This window comes from Leucoraja erinacea, chromosome 10 (genome assembly GCF_028641065.1).
Source record: "Leucoraja erinacea ecotype New England chromosome 10, Leri_hhj_1, whole genome shotgun sequence".
Taxonomy (NCBI): domain Eukaryota; kingdom Metazoa; phylum Chordata; class Chondrichthyes; order Rajiformes; family Rajidae; genus Leucoraja; species Leucoraja erinaceus.
Window position 1 is genome coordinate 59801790 of NC_073386.1, and position 18471 is coordinate 59820260.

General features: G+C 52.0%; 1 protein-coding gene across 3 annotated transcripts in view; it reads right to left on the bottom strand.

The window, feature by feature from the left end:
• The window catches only part of nr5a2 (nuclear receptor subfamily 5, group A, member 2), a 178168-nt gene extending 163147 nt beyond the window's left edge, over window positions 1–15021 (bottom strand). For 2 of the 3 annotated variants that reach the window (XM_055642450.1, XM_055642448.1), the window contains exons 1-3: window positions 10311–10415; window positions 8850–8968; window positions 7752–7893 (exon numbers count right to left, since the gene is read on the bottom strand). In XM_055642450.1, the coding sequence (XP_055498425.1) occupies window positions 7752–7893; window positions 8850–8968; window positions 10311–10386 (337 nt within the window). In that variant the 5' untranslated portion in view covers window positions 10387–10415. Of the gene's footprint in view, window positions 1–7751; window positions 7894–8849; window positions 8969–10310; window positions 10416–14875 lie in introns of those variants that run through there. The other variant, XM_055642449.1, reaches the window with a different exon arrangement.
• Between the last annotated feature and the right edge of the window lie 3450 nt (window positions 15022–18471).

Consider the following 18471-nt stretch of genomic DNA (forward strand, 5'->3'; position numbering starts at 1 on the left):
TGAGAGAGCTGGTGTCAGGGTTATATATTGTAATATCTCTGGAAAAAAAAATTAAACCAAATCCAATTCAATGGACGTCTTGGGAGCTATTTTAATGGTCTCAGTCACAGCCGTGTCTGTCAGTGGCGAATAGGTCTAACGGCTTTTGAGAAGTTCTCTCTGAGCCCGTTTCATCCACTGGTTACCAAAGCTAATGTTGGACCTTTGACTGCTTTGCGACATATTGAGACTGCTGAGACTCACACTTGAGGTTGCCATGAGAACTATGAGTCATCTTAGAAATTAGCACCACATTAAAAATGTGTAGTCGGCTGTGTGTATCCATTTTAAAGACTTTTGACAATTGGAGGTTTAAACCTACATGGTGGAATGTGCATTGGTAACTATTCGCCAGCATTCCTGGCATCACAGATCCTCATCCAGTGTTCCCTATTGTGTCCCAATAATAGATTGTTGATTCATTATTAACCACCAATACATTGATTTGTTTTTAAAAGAAGCAGCTCTGTACGGTGTGTGTTCAGGACCCTGCAGTGGCCACTCTTGGTGTAAACTGTACAAATATTGAAAGCCAGAATGTGGAGGAAGGTTGTGTCAAAAATAGACACAAAATGCTGGAGTGACTCAGCAGGACAGGCAGCATCTCTGGAAGGAAGGAATGGGTGTTGTTTCGGGTCGAGACCCTTCTTAAGAATGAGAGTCAGGGGAGAGGGAAACGAGAGATACGGAAGGGTAAGGTGTGAAAATGAGAGGTCGAAGCTGGAAAAGTTCAAGGAAGATGCAGAATAAACCATTGTTAGCTAGGGGAAGGTGACAACGAGGAAAACTATGTAAAATTTAATCAGGAGGACATCCAGACGGGCCGAAGAATTAAGATGGGGGAGGGATGGAGAGAGTCGGAATGCAAGGGTTACTTGTAGTTAGAGAAGTTAATATTCATGCAGCTGGGTTGTAAGCTACCCAAGTGTAAGCCAGAGACTGGGGTTATCTTGTTCAGGCTGGACACTGAATTGATTAATTCTCAGTTTACTAAGAGCCACAGAAAAAAACCCTATTGCAGACACTATTGTTTCAGAATTAAAGATATTCTTGCTCCTGGGGCACCATGAACTTCTTCAGAAGTGTTTTGAAATCTTCACCATGGTTAACATGCAATGGTAGTCAGGCTAGTAATTTAAACTTTACATCACAAAAATTATAAGAATCAGGATCTGAAATATCCTAAAATACTACTTCAAATGTTGTATTTGTTTAAATCTATTAGTTTGTACATTAACTGGATTATTTTGAATAATCTTGAGGCTTCTGTGCATCAAACAACACCCAAAATACACTTTGCCTATTTCCTTCGCTCCATAGATGCTGCTGCACCCGCTGAGTTTCTCCAGCATTTTTGTGTACACAATATACACTGTATTGTGAACAGTAAATTGTTGCCAATTCTCTGATATTACCAGTGGCAATTCACCCATCTCTCTTTCAATATATATATATATATATATATATATATATATATCCCTGAAGGAGGGATGGGTGAATTGTATATATATATAATATATATATATATATATATATATATATATATATATATATATATATATATATATATATATATATATATATATATATATATATATATATATATATTCAAATGGTGTATATAAATATGGAATTAACGGGAGAATTTCAGGATGTAGAGCTACCCTTGATAGTAGTTGTGGGTTAAGATGCATCTTTAGAGAATTATACAAAAGGACAGGAATTAGAACCAAATAAAACATAAGGCAGTGATGTAGTCCAGAATGACGAGGAAATAGGATCAAATTAAAATTATTTATACCGAGCAAAAAAAATCTTCTATCCTCCACTAAGAATGTTTCGTAATACCTTGTAATATTATGTTCAATTTATTTGTTACAACAATTCCACTTTGTTTTTTTTGTTTCAGAGAACAGGAAGCTTTGGAAACCCCGTGTTTACATCTGCCCAGCTGTAAAATGTATCGGACCACACAATAGCATCAGATGGGATGATGTTAAAATGAGGCAGAGGGGTCGTCGCGGCGGAGATTCCGAGCAAGAGTAGCGAGATGAAGTGTAAATGGGAAACTGTTTATGAAGAAGGGTGTCGACCCATTCCTTCTCTCCAGGGATGCTGCCTGTCTCGCTGGGCTACTCCAGCATTTTGTGTCTATCTTCAGTTAATTGCCTCTTGAACCGACGGGCAATTAAGTATCAACGAGATTGCGAGATCTGAGTTCACATCTCAGATTGGATATTTTTTAAAACAGGGGGCTTCCCATCCAGAGGGGTTTTCATGAAATAGATTGCTGTCGTTTCACGGTTACTATTATCAAGGTTGGTTTGCTTTTAACATCGGGACATTCGCTTGTATTTAAAGTGGTCAAATGGAAGACTCACACACGAAATACTGAATCAATGGCCACGAAATCTAACTGTTAATCCACGAAGGGCAGCCGGTGGCCGGCGGGGTTGGTGTGGGGAAAAAGCAGGGAGGTGACCTGATCTAATGTTCAATACCAAGGCACGGCGCGGGGAGGTTTAAACGCACGCTTCCGTTCCTTTTAAATTAAATTTTTTAATTTCCAAATCAATTGAAAGGAGCTGACAAGAGCGGCATTGGGTGTAATTTCATCCCCGCTACTCCAGTCATTCTACGGCCGATCCTCCCCGGCCGCTTTTACATGTTGAAAATGCAATTGCTGGAACTACAGTCTCCCTTATTCTAAAGCAAGGGTGTCGGAATCCTTTACTTGCTCGCTGCTCGCAACTTGACAATTCTTGAACAGTTTCGGAATTTTTATCAACGAGTTTTTAAAACTCTTATATCGACGCCTCTCAAGGGCAAAGCGACAGAGCGGGGAGATGGGACAATTCTCTCAGCCCCGCGGTCGTGCGGCGATATCAATGGGTCTGCGATGAACTAGTGGAGTGTGTGGAGTTTTAGCTGGGAGACTGTGGGGCAGGTTGGCAGGGTGTATGGAGAGAGAGAGAGAGAGAGAGAGAGACGGGAATTGTGTGGTTATAGGAAGCGATGGCCCCGATTCCCTCACTCCAGGATGTTCCCCGATCTAACCAGCAATTACAACAGTTCCTGTTTGCATTTATGTAGCGCCTATCACTTCCCAAAGCGCTTTAAACCCGGTCAGGCAGTTTTCGAGCGCTGATGGACGCAAAATACTGGAGCAACTCAGCGGGACAGGCAGCGTCTCTGCAGAGAAGGAATGGGTGATATTTCGGGTCGAGACCCATTCCTGCTCTCCAGAGAAGCTGCCTGCTCCGCTGAGTTACTCCAGCATGTTGTGTCTATCTTCGGTGTAAACCAGCATCTGCAGTTCCTTCCTACACGGTTTCCAAGCGCGGTCATTCAGTAAGAAATGCTGCAGCCAATGTGACCACCGGCGGGCATCCACACAGAACAGCGTGGCCATGTGCTGGGAATGCCTTTATTAACTCGGGGTGAAGGCTAGTGTGTGGGCACTGTCCCAATGCTGGGACAGATTGGCAACGATCAATGGACGGCATTGAAGTCGCACCGTGCCAGCCCGCTTGTAACTTGTCTCCGTCCACCCGCGGCCCCTCTGCTAAAGGGGAACACACGACGTTACGATATGTAGGAAGGAACTGCAGATGCTGGTTTACATCGAAGATATGCGCAAAAAGCTGGAGTAACTTAGCGGGACAGGTAGCATCTCTGGAGAGATGGGATCGGTAACATTTCGGGTTGAGACCCTTCTTCAGACACCTATCCACCCGCGGCCGTTCCATTAAAACTGAACGGTGAACGGTGCAACTTAAACTGAACTCCTGGCTGCGGTCCGTCAGTGAACAGTCGCCCGAAGCCACAACTAAGCGGCCGGGAGCGGGAGCGGGAGCGGGTGCGTGACCGAGGCCTCGTTACCCCGACCACCTACACGGTCTTGCAGTTTACCACAGTCTAAATAGACAATAGACAATAGACAATAGGTGCAGAGGTAGGCCATTCGGCCCTTCGAGTCAGCACCGCCATTCAATGTGATCATGGCTGATCATCCAGAATCAGTACCGCGTTCCTGCCTTCTCCCCACATCCCCTGACTCCGCTATCTTAAAAAAGGGTCTTGACCCGAAACGTCGCCCATTCCTTCTCTCCACAGACGCTGCATGCCCCGCTGAGTTACTCCAGCATTTTGTGTCTATCATCGGTATAAACCAGAATCTGCAGTTCCTTCCTGCACATTTTGTAACAGGTGATCGCTCAGACCCAAGAGTCGGGTTAAGGGTGTTTCAATCGTCACGGGTGCCGAAATCACAACAATGACATTCTAACTTGCAGCAGCACAACGGGTCTGTAGACACTGTATTTGCAGATGCACGGTATTGATATTGGCAAGTGAGTGGTCTGGAGTTTGACCTGACCCATACAGCCACAGTCAGAGAGTCGGAGCGTGATACAGCGTGGAAACAGGTCCCTCGGCCTAACTAGCCCACACCGGCCAACATGTCCCAGCTACACTAGTCCCACCTGCCCGCGTTTGGCCCATATACCTCCAAACCTGTCTTATCCATGTGCATGTCTAACTGTTTCTTAAACGTTGTGATTGTCCCAGCCTCAACTACCTATGCCCTCTGGTCCTCGATTCCCCTACTCTAGGCAAGAGACTCTGTGCATCTATCCGATCTATTCATCTCATGATTTTGTGTACCTCTATAAGATCACCCCTCACCTTCCTGCGCTCCCTCACCCCCCCCCCCCCCCCCCCCCCCCCCCCCCCCCACACCACACAGCAACAGTAACCGCACCCATCTTCCACACCGTACAATGTTTCCAACTAATAATATCCAGCAGAGCTGGAGTAACTCAGCGGGACAGGCAGCATCTCTGGGGAGATGGAATGGGTGACGATACCGGTCGAGACCTTTCTTCAGACCCGAAACGTCACCCATTCTTTCCCTCCAGAGATGCTGCCTGTCCCGCTGAGTTACTCCAGCATTGTGCGTCTACCTTCGGTGTCAACCAGCATCAGGAGTTCCTTCCTTCGCAGTTACAAATCACATCACGTTTAACCTGCCTCCCCCCCCCTCCCCTCGCCCATCAAGACACCGATTCCTGGAAAGCAGGAAGTTTGGATAACCAATTTTCAATTTTGGTTAGTTCTATTCTTTTTTAATCTATAAGACAGGAGCTAATAATTTTTTTTTAAATAATATTTTTATAGGAGCTAATAAATTGATTTGAATATAATGAGATTTACGAGGCGATTTACTAAAATGTTGCCTGGGTTTCAGCAACTAAGTTACAGAGAAAGGTTGACCAAGTTAGGTCTTTATTCTTTGGAACGCAGAAGGTTAAGGGGGGACTTGATAGAGGTCTTTAAAATGATGAGAGGGATAGACAGAGTTGATGTGGATAAGCTTTTTCCATTGAGAGTAGGGAAGATTCAAACAAGAGGACATGATTTGAGAATTAAAGGACAGAAGTTTAGGGGTAACATGAGGGGAACTTCTTTACTCAGAGTGGTAGCGGTGTGGAATGAGCTTCTAGCGGAAGCGCTGAAGGCAGGTTCGATTTTACCATTTAAAAATAAATTGGATCGGTATATGGATGGGAAAGGAATGGAGGGTTATGGTCTCAGTGTAGGTAGATGGGACTAGGGGAGAGTAAATGTTCGGCACGGACTAAAAGGGCCGAGATGGCCTGTTTCCGTGCTGTAATTGTTATATGGTTATAGGGTTATAACGGGTGAAATTGTATTGTAGTTGGCCGCGGGTGAACATGTCCGACACGTGGGAGGTCGCCTCAGTCCGAGTACAGGAGACCGAATGCCGTCGCCTGCTCGTCTCCTTTGTTACAAGATCACTCGATAACCGATTCCCCGTGACCTGTTCGCGTTACCCGATCCCCGTTGCAAGATCCCCGGTTACGCGATTCATCGTTATACGATCACTTGTTACAAGATCCCCGTTACAAGATCCCCTTTACAAGATCCCCGTCACCCGACCCCTTTTTAGTGCAGTATATTTTATTTTTCACGTATGCTGAAATACAGTGGAAACATGTTTTTGCCTGCTAACGGAAAGACTATACATGATTACAATCGAGCCATCCACAGTGCACAGATACAGGCGAGAGGGAATTACCGAAGAGAGACACAAAATGCTGGAGTAACTCTGGAGAGAAGGAATAGGTGATGTTTTGGGTCGAGACTGTCTGAAGAAGGGTCTCGACCCGAAACGTTTCGAGGAGGTTTCGTTGATTCCACAATCTAGCCAGCAACTCGCATTTACTCTTCAAGAATGAACTGCAGATGCTGGAAAATCGACGGTAGACAAAAATGCTGGAGAAACTCAGCGGGTGAGGCAGCATCTATGGAGCGAAGGAAATAGGCAACGTTTCGTGACGAGACCCTTCTACAGGTCAACTCGCATTTACGTCTCGTTAGACGGAACGACAATGCTCGGACATTGTCGAAACAACGAACAGCAGACGCTGGTTTATGCATAGGAAGGAACCGCAGATGCTGGTTTAAACCGAAGATAGACACAAAAAGCTGGAGTAACTCAGCGGGTCAGACAGCGTCCCTGGAGAAAAGGAATATGTATTCTTTGAACATTCTTTGGATTGGCGATAATGCCACGACCTCGGCTGACGGGACTGTCGGGGTTGAGGTTCTGGTTACCCGGGGTAAATTTCAAAAACCATCCCCGCTAATCGCAATCAGTGGCCAAATTATATCGAAGATATTCACAATATTCCACCGGTTCACAGCCGTGTATAGTGGAGTGACATTTGAGCTACAATACTCTATCCCGCTCGCCGCCCCTTCCCCTGCCCGCGTTCCATCTCAATCTCATACTAGGAACTAATAAACCTCTCGTGGGTCACAGGCTCTCGGGGCCTGCAGTTATATTGTTAATTTTCTGCAGATTCTGATTCATTTGCACGTATGGCAGATGCCAAGACTCACACACGTGTTTATAGTCACGTATTAGTTTAACATCATATACACATCAACGATTGCTGCCCCAAGTCACTAGTCGGGCAAGGGCGGATTAGAGAGATTGGCACAAAATGCTGGAGTAACTCAGCGGGACTGGCAACATCTCTGGAGAGAAGGAATGGGTGACGTTTCGGGTCGAGTCCCTTCTCCAGGCTGGGAGTCTGCCTCAGAGGGCGGTTCTCTGGATGCTTTCAAGAGCGAGGCTCTAAAAAATAGCGGAGTCAGTGGATATGGAGAGAAGGCAGGAACGGGGAACTGATTGGGGATGATCAGCCATGATCACATTGAATGGCGGTGCTGGCTCGAAGGGCCGAATGGCCTACTCCTGCACCTATTGTCTATTGTCTATTGAGTCGGGGGAGAGGGAAGCGAGCGATATATAGACGGTGATGTAGAGATATATAGAACAAATGAATGAAAGAAACGTAACGATGATAAAAGGAAACAAGCAATTGTTAGGTTGTGTTAAGTGAGAACGAGTTGCAGACAATGAGACATACAAATTTGCACCAAAGTTTATACCAAAGATAGGCACAAAGTACTGGAGTAACTCAGCGGATCGGGCAGCATCTCTGGAGAATAAGGGTGGGTGGGTGACGTTTCGGGTTTGAAGAAAGGACCTGATGCACATTCTCCAGCGATGCTGCCCGGTCCGCTGAATTACTCCAGCATTATGTCTGTATCTCGAGCTTTCTCAGCCCTCGCCCACCCTGGGAGCACCCATGGGACCGCATCCCGCTGCCTTGATTTACCTTCCAGCTTCATCCCGACGTTGAGGCATTTCTGGAAGCGGCAGTAAGGACACCTCTTGCGTTGAGTTTTGTCGATAGGGCAGGTCTGGTTCTCTATACACGTGTACCTCTTGTTATTTTGAACTGTGCGTTTGAAGAAACCCTGGAGAGAGGAGAGGGGGAAGGTGAGAGCATGCAAGAGGGAGGTGGGAGCACTTTGCGAGGCCCAGGTCCCTCAGGTCCCCGCCGGCGGCTCCTCCGAGAAACGGCCTTGTCCCGCGGCGGGAACCCGCTCGGTCATCCACCGACAGACAACGCGGAGAGTTTTATTTAAAAGCGAGCGATTGTTGATTCCCAAAGCAAACGGCACATCTGAGTGCGAGTGTCGGTGCAGGAAGGTCAGCTACAGATGTAGGTAGTGGTTCAAGGCAACAATGTGGTCAAACTAGACACACAGAGTGCTGGAGTAACTCAGCGGGTCAGGCAGCATCTCTGGAGAACATGGATAGATGACGTTTCGGGTCGGGACCCTTCTTCACACTGTTCCCCAGAGATGCTGCCTGACCCGCTCAGTTACTCCAGCACTCTGTGTATTTTTTCCATTTGTAAACCGGCATCTGCGGCTCCCCGTGTGTGGATGAAACGGCCGGGAATAGATGGGCACACACGGGGGGGGGGGGGGGGGGGAGGGGGGCGGCGGGACAGGGGTGGGGGGGAGAGTGGAGGGAGGGCGGCCGGACAGGGGTGGGGCTTTGGAGGGAGTGGAGGTGAGGCAGCCGGACAGGGGTGGGGGCTGGAGGAGGGGGAGAGTGTGGGGGGGGAGGCGGGACAGGGGGGGGGCGGAGAGTGGAGGGAGGGCAGGGACGGGGTGGGGGGTGGAGAGTGGAGGGGGGCAGCGGGACAGGGGGTGGGGGCTGGAGAGTGGAGGGGGGGGCGGCGGGACAGGGGGGGTGGCTGGAGGAGGGGGGCCTCGGGACAGGGGTGTGGGCTGGAGAGGGGGTGGGGTAGCTGGCATGGAGGGAGGGCTGGAGGGGGGGGGACTGGGGGAGGGAGAGGGAGGGGGGGGGCGGCCGGCAATAACGCAGGAAATACTGGGGGGCGGGAGCGGGCGGCACGAACCTTGCAGCTTTCACAGGTGAGGAGCCCGTAGTGGTATCCCGAGACCTTGTCGCCGCACACGGGGCACAACTCGTCCAGGTCTTCGTCGTAGGCATACTCCATCATCTGAGAGCGGGCGGCTGTGGATGACAACACGACACCTCTTTCACATAGCTCACTTGGTGGTGTGTGTGTGTGTGTGTGTGTGTGTGTGTGGGATGGGAGGGGGTGGGGTAGCTGTACATCTCACCAGGGAGGAGAGAGGGGGGGAGGGGGAGAGGGGGTTGTAAATCACTCCCGCTAAATACACGGGCGGTGGAGGAGGAGGAGAGGTGGCGGCGGTGCTGCCGGCGGAGTGGAGTGCGCGGGGCGGGGGTCGGGGCACGGATCTTATTACTCAAATGATACTTCACATCAGACGGGGGTGGAGGGGGGGGTGTAGATAGAGAAGGGGGGGGGGGGGCAGAAAATGGGAGAGAGGAGGAAGTGTAGAGGATGGAGAGAATGGAGGGAGTGTAGAGAATGAGGGCGGGGGAGGTGTTTGAACATGGGGGGGGGGGTGTACAGAAGGGGGTGGAGGGAGGTTAGAGAAAGGAGGTGGTGTAGAAAAGGAGAAGGGGGACAATTGCTGACAAATAGGTGTTCACAGGTTGGGCAGTAATTGAAGATCCCTACACGAGAGCGGCTATATTCAGCGGGTTTCATGTCTGGAGAGCGGGCGCAGACTAAACTGAAGGCGCAGGTATTGGCAACGCACCTGGTCGCACTGACTGTGAAACTGCGATCGTTTTGCTCTCAACTCTCAAGCTCCTCAATTTCGGGCAAGAAGCTCTCTGACTCTGACTCTGACTCTGACTCGGGTGGCTGGCGTCAGCGAAGGGGCAGAGAGAGCGACACAGACAATGTGAACTACCTCCGAATGAGAACTTTACGGGGAGGAGATAGCGGGAGATATTCAGCCCGCTGCGCCGTGGCGGTGTTTGTGAACAGTGGCTGTGTTTGGGGCGGCGGGTTCGGGTCTGGGCTCTGTGCTCTGCGCTGCTCCCGGGCTTGGATCCAGTCTGATCCCAGAACCACACAAGCCAACCCTGTCTCACTTCACTGCCGACGCGCTTCTGTCGCCAAACATAAGATATATCCATTGATACCCACGGCGGCGGCACACTTTACAAAGCATCGTGTGGCTGCCACACACACACACACACACACAACAGGTGAACAGGAATCCAGCCAATACTGTGCTGATAGACCCGGGAGTGCGGTTCTACAGTGAACCCACCACAGCCGGCCGGCCGACCCCCTGTCCGCGGGAGCTGTTCGCTTGGCCCAGCTTCACTCCCCGTGCCCGAGTCACTGTGCCTTTAATCAGACTTCACCTTTCAATTAAAAGCTGCCAGACTCTCGCCTTTAAAGTTCGTGGCCACAAACGAGCCGGAAACTCGCCGGCACGGCCCTTGGTTACAAAACTGCCCGACCCCTCACCTTCTCGGCCCCGCTGCGAGAACGAGCAGCCGAAAGTCGCGGAGAGGCGCCACAGATCACAGAAAGAATTGCCCATCTACCCTCGGCGATGTGAACTGTGCGAGTGACTGTGGAGCCGCAGTGTCAGAGAGAGAGAGAGAGAGAGAGAGAGAGAGAGAGAGAGAGAGAGAGAGAGAGAGAGAGAGAGGGGGGGGGGGGGGGGGGGGTGGGGGAGGGGGGGGAGGGGGGGAGAGAGAGGGGGGGGTGGGAGGGTCAGAGGGTCAGAGAGAGGAGAGAGAGGAGGGGGGGAGCACAGAGAGAGATGGAGGGGGAGAGGGCGAACAGGAGAGAGGGGGGGGGGTCAGAGAGAGAGAAGGGGGGCACAGAGAGAGCGAGAGAGAGGAGGGGGTCACAGAGAGAGAGATAGATAGATAGAGAGGGATGGGAGAGGGGGAGAGAGAGAGAGAGTGTGTGTGTGGGGGGTGGAGGGGTGTGGGGAGACAGACAGATAGCGACAGACAAAGTGTGTGTGAGAGAGAGAGAGCAGAGAGAGAGAGAGTGTGTGTGTGTGTGGGGTTTACAGTGTGAGTGTGTGGGGGGTTACAGTGTGAGTGTGTGGGGGGGTTACAATGTGAGTGTGTGTGGGGGTTACAATGTGAGTGTGTGTGTGTGGGGGTTACAGTGTGGGTGTGTGTGGGGGTTACAGTGTGAGTGTGCGTGTGTGGGGGGGGTTACAATGTGAGTGTGTGTGGGGGGTTACAGCGTGAGTGTGTGTGGGGGTTTACAATGTGAGTGTGTGTGGGGGTTACAATGTGAGTGTGTGTGGGGGTTACAGCGTGAGTGTGTGTGTGTGGGGGGGGGTTACAATGTGAGTGTGTGTGGGGGTTACAATGTGAGTGTGTGTGGGGGGGTTACAGTGAGTGTGTGGGGGGGTTTACAATGTGAGTGTGTGTGGGGGGTTACAGCGTGAGTGTGTGTGGGGGGTTACAGTGAGTGTGTGGGGGGGTTACAATGTGAGTGTGTGTGGGGGTTACAATGTGAGTGTGTGTGGGGGGTTACAATGTGAGTGTGTGTGGGGGTTACAGTGAGTGTGTGGGGGGGGTACAGTGAGTGTGTGTGGGGGGTTACAGTGAGTGTGTGTGTGGGGGGTTACAGTGAGTGTGTGTGTGGGGGTTACAGTGAGTGTGTGGGGGGGTTACAGTGAGGTGTGTGGGGGTTACAGTGTGTGTGTGTGTGGGGGTTTACAGTGAGTGTGTGTGTGGGGGGTTACAGTGAGTGTGTGTGTGGGGGTTACAGTGTGTGTGTGGGGGGTACAGTGAGTGTGTGTGTGGGGGTTTACAGTGAGTGTGTGTGTGGGGGTTACAGTGAGTGTGTGTGGGGGGTTACAGTGAGTGTGTGTGGGGGGTTACAGTGAGTGTGTGTTGTGGGGGTTACAGTGAGTGTGTGTGGGGGGTTACAGTGAGTGTGTGTGGGGGGGGTTACAGTGAGTGTGTGTGTGGGGTTTACAGTGAGTGTGTGTGGGGGTTACAGTGAGTGTGTGTGGGGGGGTTACAGTGAGTGTGTGTGGGGGTTACAGTGAGTGTGTGTGGGGGTTACAGTGAGTGTGTGTGTGGGGGTTACAGTGAGTGTGTGTGTGGGGGTTACAGTGTGAGTGTGTGTGTGGGGGGTTACAGTGTGAGTGTGTGTGGGGGTTACAGTGAGTGTGTGTGGGGGTTACAGTGTGTGTGTGTGTGGGGGTTACAGTGTGAGTGTGTGTGTGTGTGGGTGTGTGAGTGTGTGAGTGTGTGTGTGTGTGGGTGGGTGTGTGTGTGAGTGTGTGTGTGTGTGGGGGTTACAGTGTGGGTGTGTGTGGGGGTTACAGTGTGAGTGTGTGTGTGGGGGTTACAGTGTGTGTGTGTGTGTGTGGGTTACAGTGTGAGAGTGTGGGGGGGTTACAGTGAGTGTGTGTGTGGGTTACAGTGTGAGTGTGGGGGGGGGTTACAGTGTGAGTGTGTGTGGGGGTTACAGTGTGAGTGTGTGTGAGAGTGAGAGTGAGTCAGGATGGCAGGGAATATCGTGCATGCAGAGTCAGGAACCCCGCGCTGGCGGGGACAGAACAGAGCGGGGTTCTGATCACAGAAGGTTCACAATTTCTTCCCTGGATCACCTCTGCTCAGATCTAAACGGGTCCGTTCAACCGGGGGATAACAGAACGCTGACTGCCTTGTTTCGCCCAGCAACATGCATTTAAAGATCTATTTAAACCACAGAGTTGTGTTTGAACCGCGCGTGTAAATCCCGGGGGTCTGCTGCTATGTTGACGGGAAACGGGTGCCTGGGTGGGACGCTAGACATATCCCCTCAATGTATCAGTGAAACATACATGTTCCCTATAGAAAGTGTCTAGGAGATTGTTGGCAATTGGCGTGTGTGGTGGTTCGTGAGGTGAGAAATGTTGGTGTGAATGGGAGTATCGGATGGCTTGTGCAATCACTGCGGCGCTCGATAGTCTAATCTATCCCTCTAGCCCCGGCCCTGTCCACGGGCTAAAGTTCACATTCTTTTCAAACTTTTGTTGAGAAACAAAACGTGAACTCTTGCTCGTTGTCTGCTCGCAGTTTCAAAGAGAAACCTGTTTATATAAGAAACGCGCGGCGGATTAAGCGTGCGGTCACGGGGCCGACAGCTCTGTTTATTGATCACAAAGTATTATATTAATGTTTCTGCAAGTGTTCTGGTTTTGTTTTGTGTTCTGGTGTCAGGGAATACAGAGATGGAAACGCGACTTGGGGGCTGGAGTAAAACGGGAGGCCACACGAACGGATTTTGTCTTCCTAGTTCATTTTATTTCTGAAACAGTAGCGAACTGTGTGTGGAATTGTAGCGCGGGGAGAAACTGCCTGTTGTTCCGCCGCTATTTCTAGCGCCGTGCGAGCGGCTCTATTTCGGGCGCCGTTATTTATACGCCTATTGTGATGTTGTGAATTGAAGTGGTTGGGATAACATCGCCCGCCACGTGTCTCCGGGCCAAACAGGTGCAAGGAAAGACTTGGTTCAAACGGCCAGTGGATCTGCCCAGATTTGGGATGGCGGCACTTTGCCCCGCCACACTTCACTATCCCACCGAATCTAACCTTCCCGGGGCTTGGAGTGGTGCCGGGACTGTGTGGGGTCCACACGGGGTGAAGAACGGGTGCACTTTCTCACCTGAGACACAGACGGTGCGACTTTACATCCACAAACGGCCAACAGACCGTGGAGCCGAGGGGGGGGGGGGGGGGGGGGGGGGGGGGGGTGTGAAAGACCTGCCCGGGGTGTTTGGGAACCCGCGGCAGCCCTGTCTCTCGGTCACTGGCCACCGGGAGCAGCTCCCCGCTCACCTCCCCGGGCAAAACCGCGACCACTCATCCCTGCGCCCTCTTCCTACCCCGGGAGATCGTAGATCGGGCCGGGGGGCAACATATTAGGCGAAGATCGGAGCGCGGGTATTGCGAGACGGGGAAATGTCCCGGGACTGGACAAAAGTGGAACGCGCGCTCCCGTCTTGTCCAGCGCACTCCCGGCAAATTAATGTCAACATCCAGAATTATTATTTTTGTTGCAAATTCAAATTAATTCGGACACACACACACGTGTCCCGATTTGTAAATCTCCGTGTGATTGGGCTTCGGCTATTGTGTGCTTATTTAAACGCGAAAACAAGGATCGTAGCTAATTCTGGGGATATAAACAATGCTGGAGTAACTCAGCGAGACAGGCAGCATCTCTGGAGAGAAGGAATGGGTGACATCTTTGGAGAGAAGAAGGGTCTCGATCCATTCCTTCTCTCCACAGATGCCCCGTGTCCCGCTGAGTTACTCCGGCTTTTTGTGTCTATCTTCGGTGTAAACCGGCATCTGCAGTTCCTTCCCACACGCAGAGTTAAGTCTCCCGGCTGGATCTAAAGTGTTACCGCTGCCGTGATCTATGAATCTGCCTGTAGGCATGACACTCGGGAGAGAGACCCTCCAGGCTGGAGTTACAGCAGCCCCGCCGCGGCTAAAACCATGTCCGACTCTATACACTCTCTCCAAAAACGCAACAACCCATCACCGCACAAGTTTCAAGTGTGCCGCCGCTCCGCTCTGCATCTGACGGTGGGATTATCGCGTTCAAAACCGCCGCACCTCGTCTTGCAAAAGCCCAGAGTCTTAACTGGAAGCAGCCGGCCCCTTCTCCCCGCCGGAGATGTAGTTTGTTATACATTAGTTGCACCCCCCAGAGCCGGAACAGATTAAATTGTGAAGGTTCCAGGAGAGAGAGGGAACAAGTGTCGCGCAAGCACCCGCTTTCTACCAGGGATATTGCTGCGTGTTTCTGGGACAATTGTCACTGGAGGATTGTGTCTAACCCCCGTGCCCGGGTCATTGCGCGCCGCTACAGGGTTCAAAGCTTCACCTCTCGCCAGCACAGAGCTCACGGCGCACGGCCAACACACACACGGCCACATATCCCCCAGCGATCAGCATTGGGAATACTCTGGCAGTGGCAAAGCCGGTGGCTATAAGTCCCCCCTCGCCCAGTCTCCCCGCTCCCCCTCACCCCGCACCCGTCCAGCGCTATCTCACCGTGCATCCGCTCCCCTCGCCACCCGCCGGCAGCCAGCGCTCCAGTCTCCGCCTTGGGCAGCATATCACTGGTGTCCCGGCCGTCGCCGCCGCCGCGATCCGTGCGCGGATCCACACTCCACCTGAACGGGGCAAAACTCGTTACAGCGGGCTGGGCTGGGCCGGGCTGGGCTGGGCGGGGCGGGACAGCGGCGAGCGGTGTCTCTGCTTGCTGGGGTCAATGTGTGGCACTGCACTCTCTCTCCTCCTCCCCTTCCTTCCTTCCTCCTCCTCCCCCTCTCAACTCCCCCTCCCCTTCCCCTATCTCACTCACTCCCCCCTCCATCCTCTCTCCCTCCCCTTCCCTCCCCTCCCCTCTCCCCTCCCTCCCCCCTCCCCCTCTCTCCCCTTACCCCCCTCACCCCTCAATCTCCTCCCTTCCCTTCCCTCCTCCATCCATCTCTCCCTCCCCTACACCCCTCTCTCCCCCTTCCCTCCATCCTCTCTCCTCTCCTCCCCTCCCTCCCTCTCTCCCTCCCCTCTCCCTCCTCTCCCTCATCCCCTCCCTCTCACCCCTCCTCTCCCCCTTCCCCTACAACTCCCTCCCCCCTCCCTCCGTCTCCCTCCCCCACCCCTCTCTCCCCTGTCCCTTCCCTCCCTTCCTCTCTCCCTCCCTCACCCCTCTCTCCGCTTCTCTCAATCCCTCCCCTCCCCTACACCTCTCTCCCCTTCCCTCCACCCACCCATCTCTCCCATTCCCTCTATCCCCCTCCCTCTCCTCTCCCTCCTCCTCTCCTCCTCTCCCTCCTTGCCTGCCCGCCCCCCATCACCTCCCCGCCGCCCCCTTCAGCCAGCACCCCGCTCCCCTCCACCCACCCCCTCCTCAACACTCCCTCCATCACACACCACTCCCCTCCCGCCCTCCCCAACATTTCCCCACCCCCCACACCTCCCATCCCCTCCTCCACCCTGAACATCCCCCCCTTCCTCATCTCCCCTCTCCAAGGCCTCTACACCCCCGCCTGCCCCACAGAGTCTCACACGCCTGCAGGAACAAGGGGATGCGGCTACGATACTCTATCCCGCTCGCCGCCCCTTCCCCTACCCGCGACCCATCAAAATCTAACACTAGGAACTAATAACCCTTTCCCTGGCCACTGCAGGGTCACAAGGCCTGCAGTTTGCGGCGTTATATCGTTCATTTTCCGCAGATTATGTTTCCTTTGCACGTATGGAAGATGCCAAGAGTCACACACATGTTCATAGTGTCATGTATTTTGGCTTAACATCATTCACTGAGTTGTTTTACTTGCTGCCACAAGTCACTGGGTCGGGCAAGGGCGGATTAAAGAGATCGCCACCTAAAGAGAACATAGACACAATATGCTGGAGTTAACTCAACGGGTCAGGCAGCATCTCTGGAGAGAAGGAATAGCTGACGTTTCGGAACAAGACCCTTCTTCAGACTGAGTCAGGGGAGAGGGAAACGAGATATAGACGGTGATGCAGAGAGATAAAGAACAAATGAATGAAATTTGTGCAGAAAAAGTAACGATGATCTAGGCAACGGTGGCCTAGGTGAAAACGAGTTACAGACAATGAAACTCAGCAGGACGACAATAAAACTAGTATAACGGACACGCGTGGGGGAGGGACGGAGAGGGGGAATGCAACGGTTACTTGAAGTTAGAGAATTTGATTGTGGATTTGGTCCCGAACTCCAGCCCACACCAACCCTAATATAGTGGAAAGCGACACAAAAATGATCCAATATGTCCATTCCCTAACCCCACATGTACTGCAGGACCCGCCGAGTTCCATTACACTCTGTGTTTTGCTCCAGGCTTCAGTCTCTGCAGTTCCTTGTGTGGGATGTGCGGAATTGGCAAGTGGTTTGAACAGGTGTGAAGTGTCAGTCTCATAGCGGAATTAAGGGATATGGGGAGAAGGCAGGAACGGGGTACTGATTGGGGATGATCAGCCATGATCACATTGAATGGCGGTGCTGGCTCGAAGGGCTGAATGGCCTCCTCCTGCACCTATTGTCTATTGTCTAACAAGCTGCGCTTCACTTCAACTCGTCTCCCCTCTTTGCAGAGCGAGTCAGAGCGTACATCGCCAAAGATCGGGCAGACTCACAGAGCCTCTTGCCCAGGGTAGGGGAATCGTGGACCAGAGGACATAGCTTTAAGGTGAGGGGAGAGGAGGGGGGGAGATTTAATCGGAACATGGGGGGTGATGCCCCTGTCTCACGTAGGAAACATGAACGGAAACCTCTGGAGACTTTGCGCCCCACCCAAGGTTTCCATGTGGTTCTCGGAGGTTTTTGTCAGTCTCCCTACCTGCTTCCACTACCTGCAACCTCCGGCAACCACCTGCAACCTCCGGGAACCGCACGGAAACCTTGGGTGGGGTGCAAAGTCTCCAGAGGTTTCCGTTCAGGTTTCCTAAGTGGGACAGGGGCATTGCCTTTTCACACAAAGGGTGCAAGGAACGAACTATCTCCTAATGAGGAGATAGTTGAGACAGGGACTATTTCGATGTCTATGAAACAGCTAGACAGGGACATGGATAGGAGGGATATGGGCCATTCGTTAGGATGTGGGGGTTGTGTAGCCGGGGCTCGTTGTCCGGTGTGGACAAGTTGGGCCGAGGGGGCTGTTTCCACGCTGCACGACTCTATGACAATAACAGTGTTGGCGCCCGTGTTAAAACATGGCCACTTATTTCATTCAGGGTTGTGTTCACGGCGCACAATCTCCCACGGGGCATCACAAATGTCACAAACCATTTATTGTGCATCAAACGGTGGTTTAATATAAACTGCAATTAGTGAACGTGTCTCTGATGTCACTCCACTATAAACGGTTTATAAACCGGTAGAATATTGGGAATATCTTTGATCACATTTATTGTGACTAGCGTGGATGGGTTGGGAAATCCGATTGAACACGGGTAACCAGAATCTCGCTCACAGTCCCGTCAGCAGAGGTAATGGGATTACTGCCAATGCAAAGAATGTTCGAAGAATACCCCCCACTCCTCTGCAGAGATGCTGCCTGTCCCGCTGAGTTTCTACAGCATTTTGTGTCTATCTTCGGTGTAAACCAGCATCTAGTTCCTTCCTGTACAAAGAATGTTCGGAGTTGGATTTAGCAGGAATTGAAGAGGGGTTGTGTTATTCCAGAGGCACGTTGGCCCGGATTCGTAAAAGCGCCCCACGTTTCTGGCGTTGGGAGGAGAGGTGCTATTGCCGGGGTTGCTGCAGAATGTGGCCACGCTATCCGGATACACCGCTCGCTTTCGATCCGGCGGGCAAGGTCTGCACAAAGCATTCGTTGCTGCAAGACAGGCACAGAGTGCTGGAGTAACTCAGCGGGTCAGGCAGCATCTCTGGAGAACATGGATAGGTGACGTTTCACAGAGTGTTGGAGTAACTCAGCGGGTCAGGCAGCATCTGTGGAGAACGTGGATAGGTGACGTTTCACAGAGTGCTGGAGTAACTCAGCGGGTCAGGCAGCATCTGTGGAGAACATGGATAGGTGACGGTTCGGGTCGGGACCCTTCTTCAGATATTGCCCGACCCGCTGAGTTACTCCAGCACTTCGGTATAAACC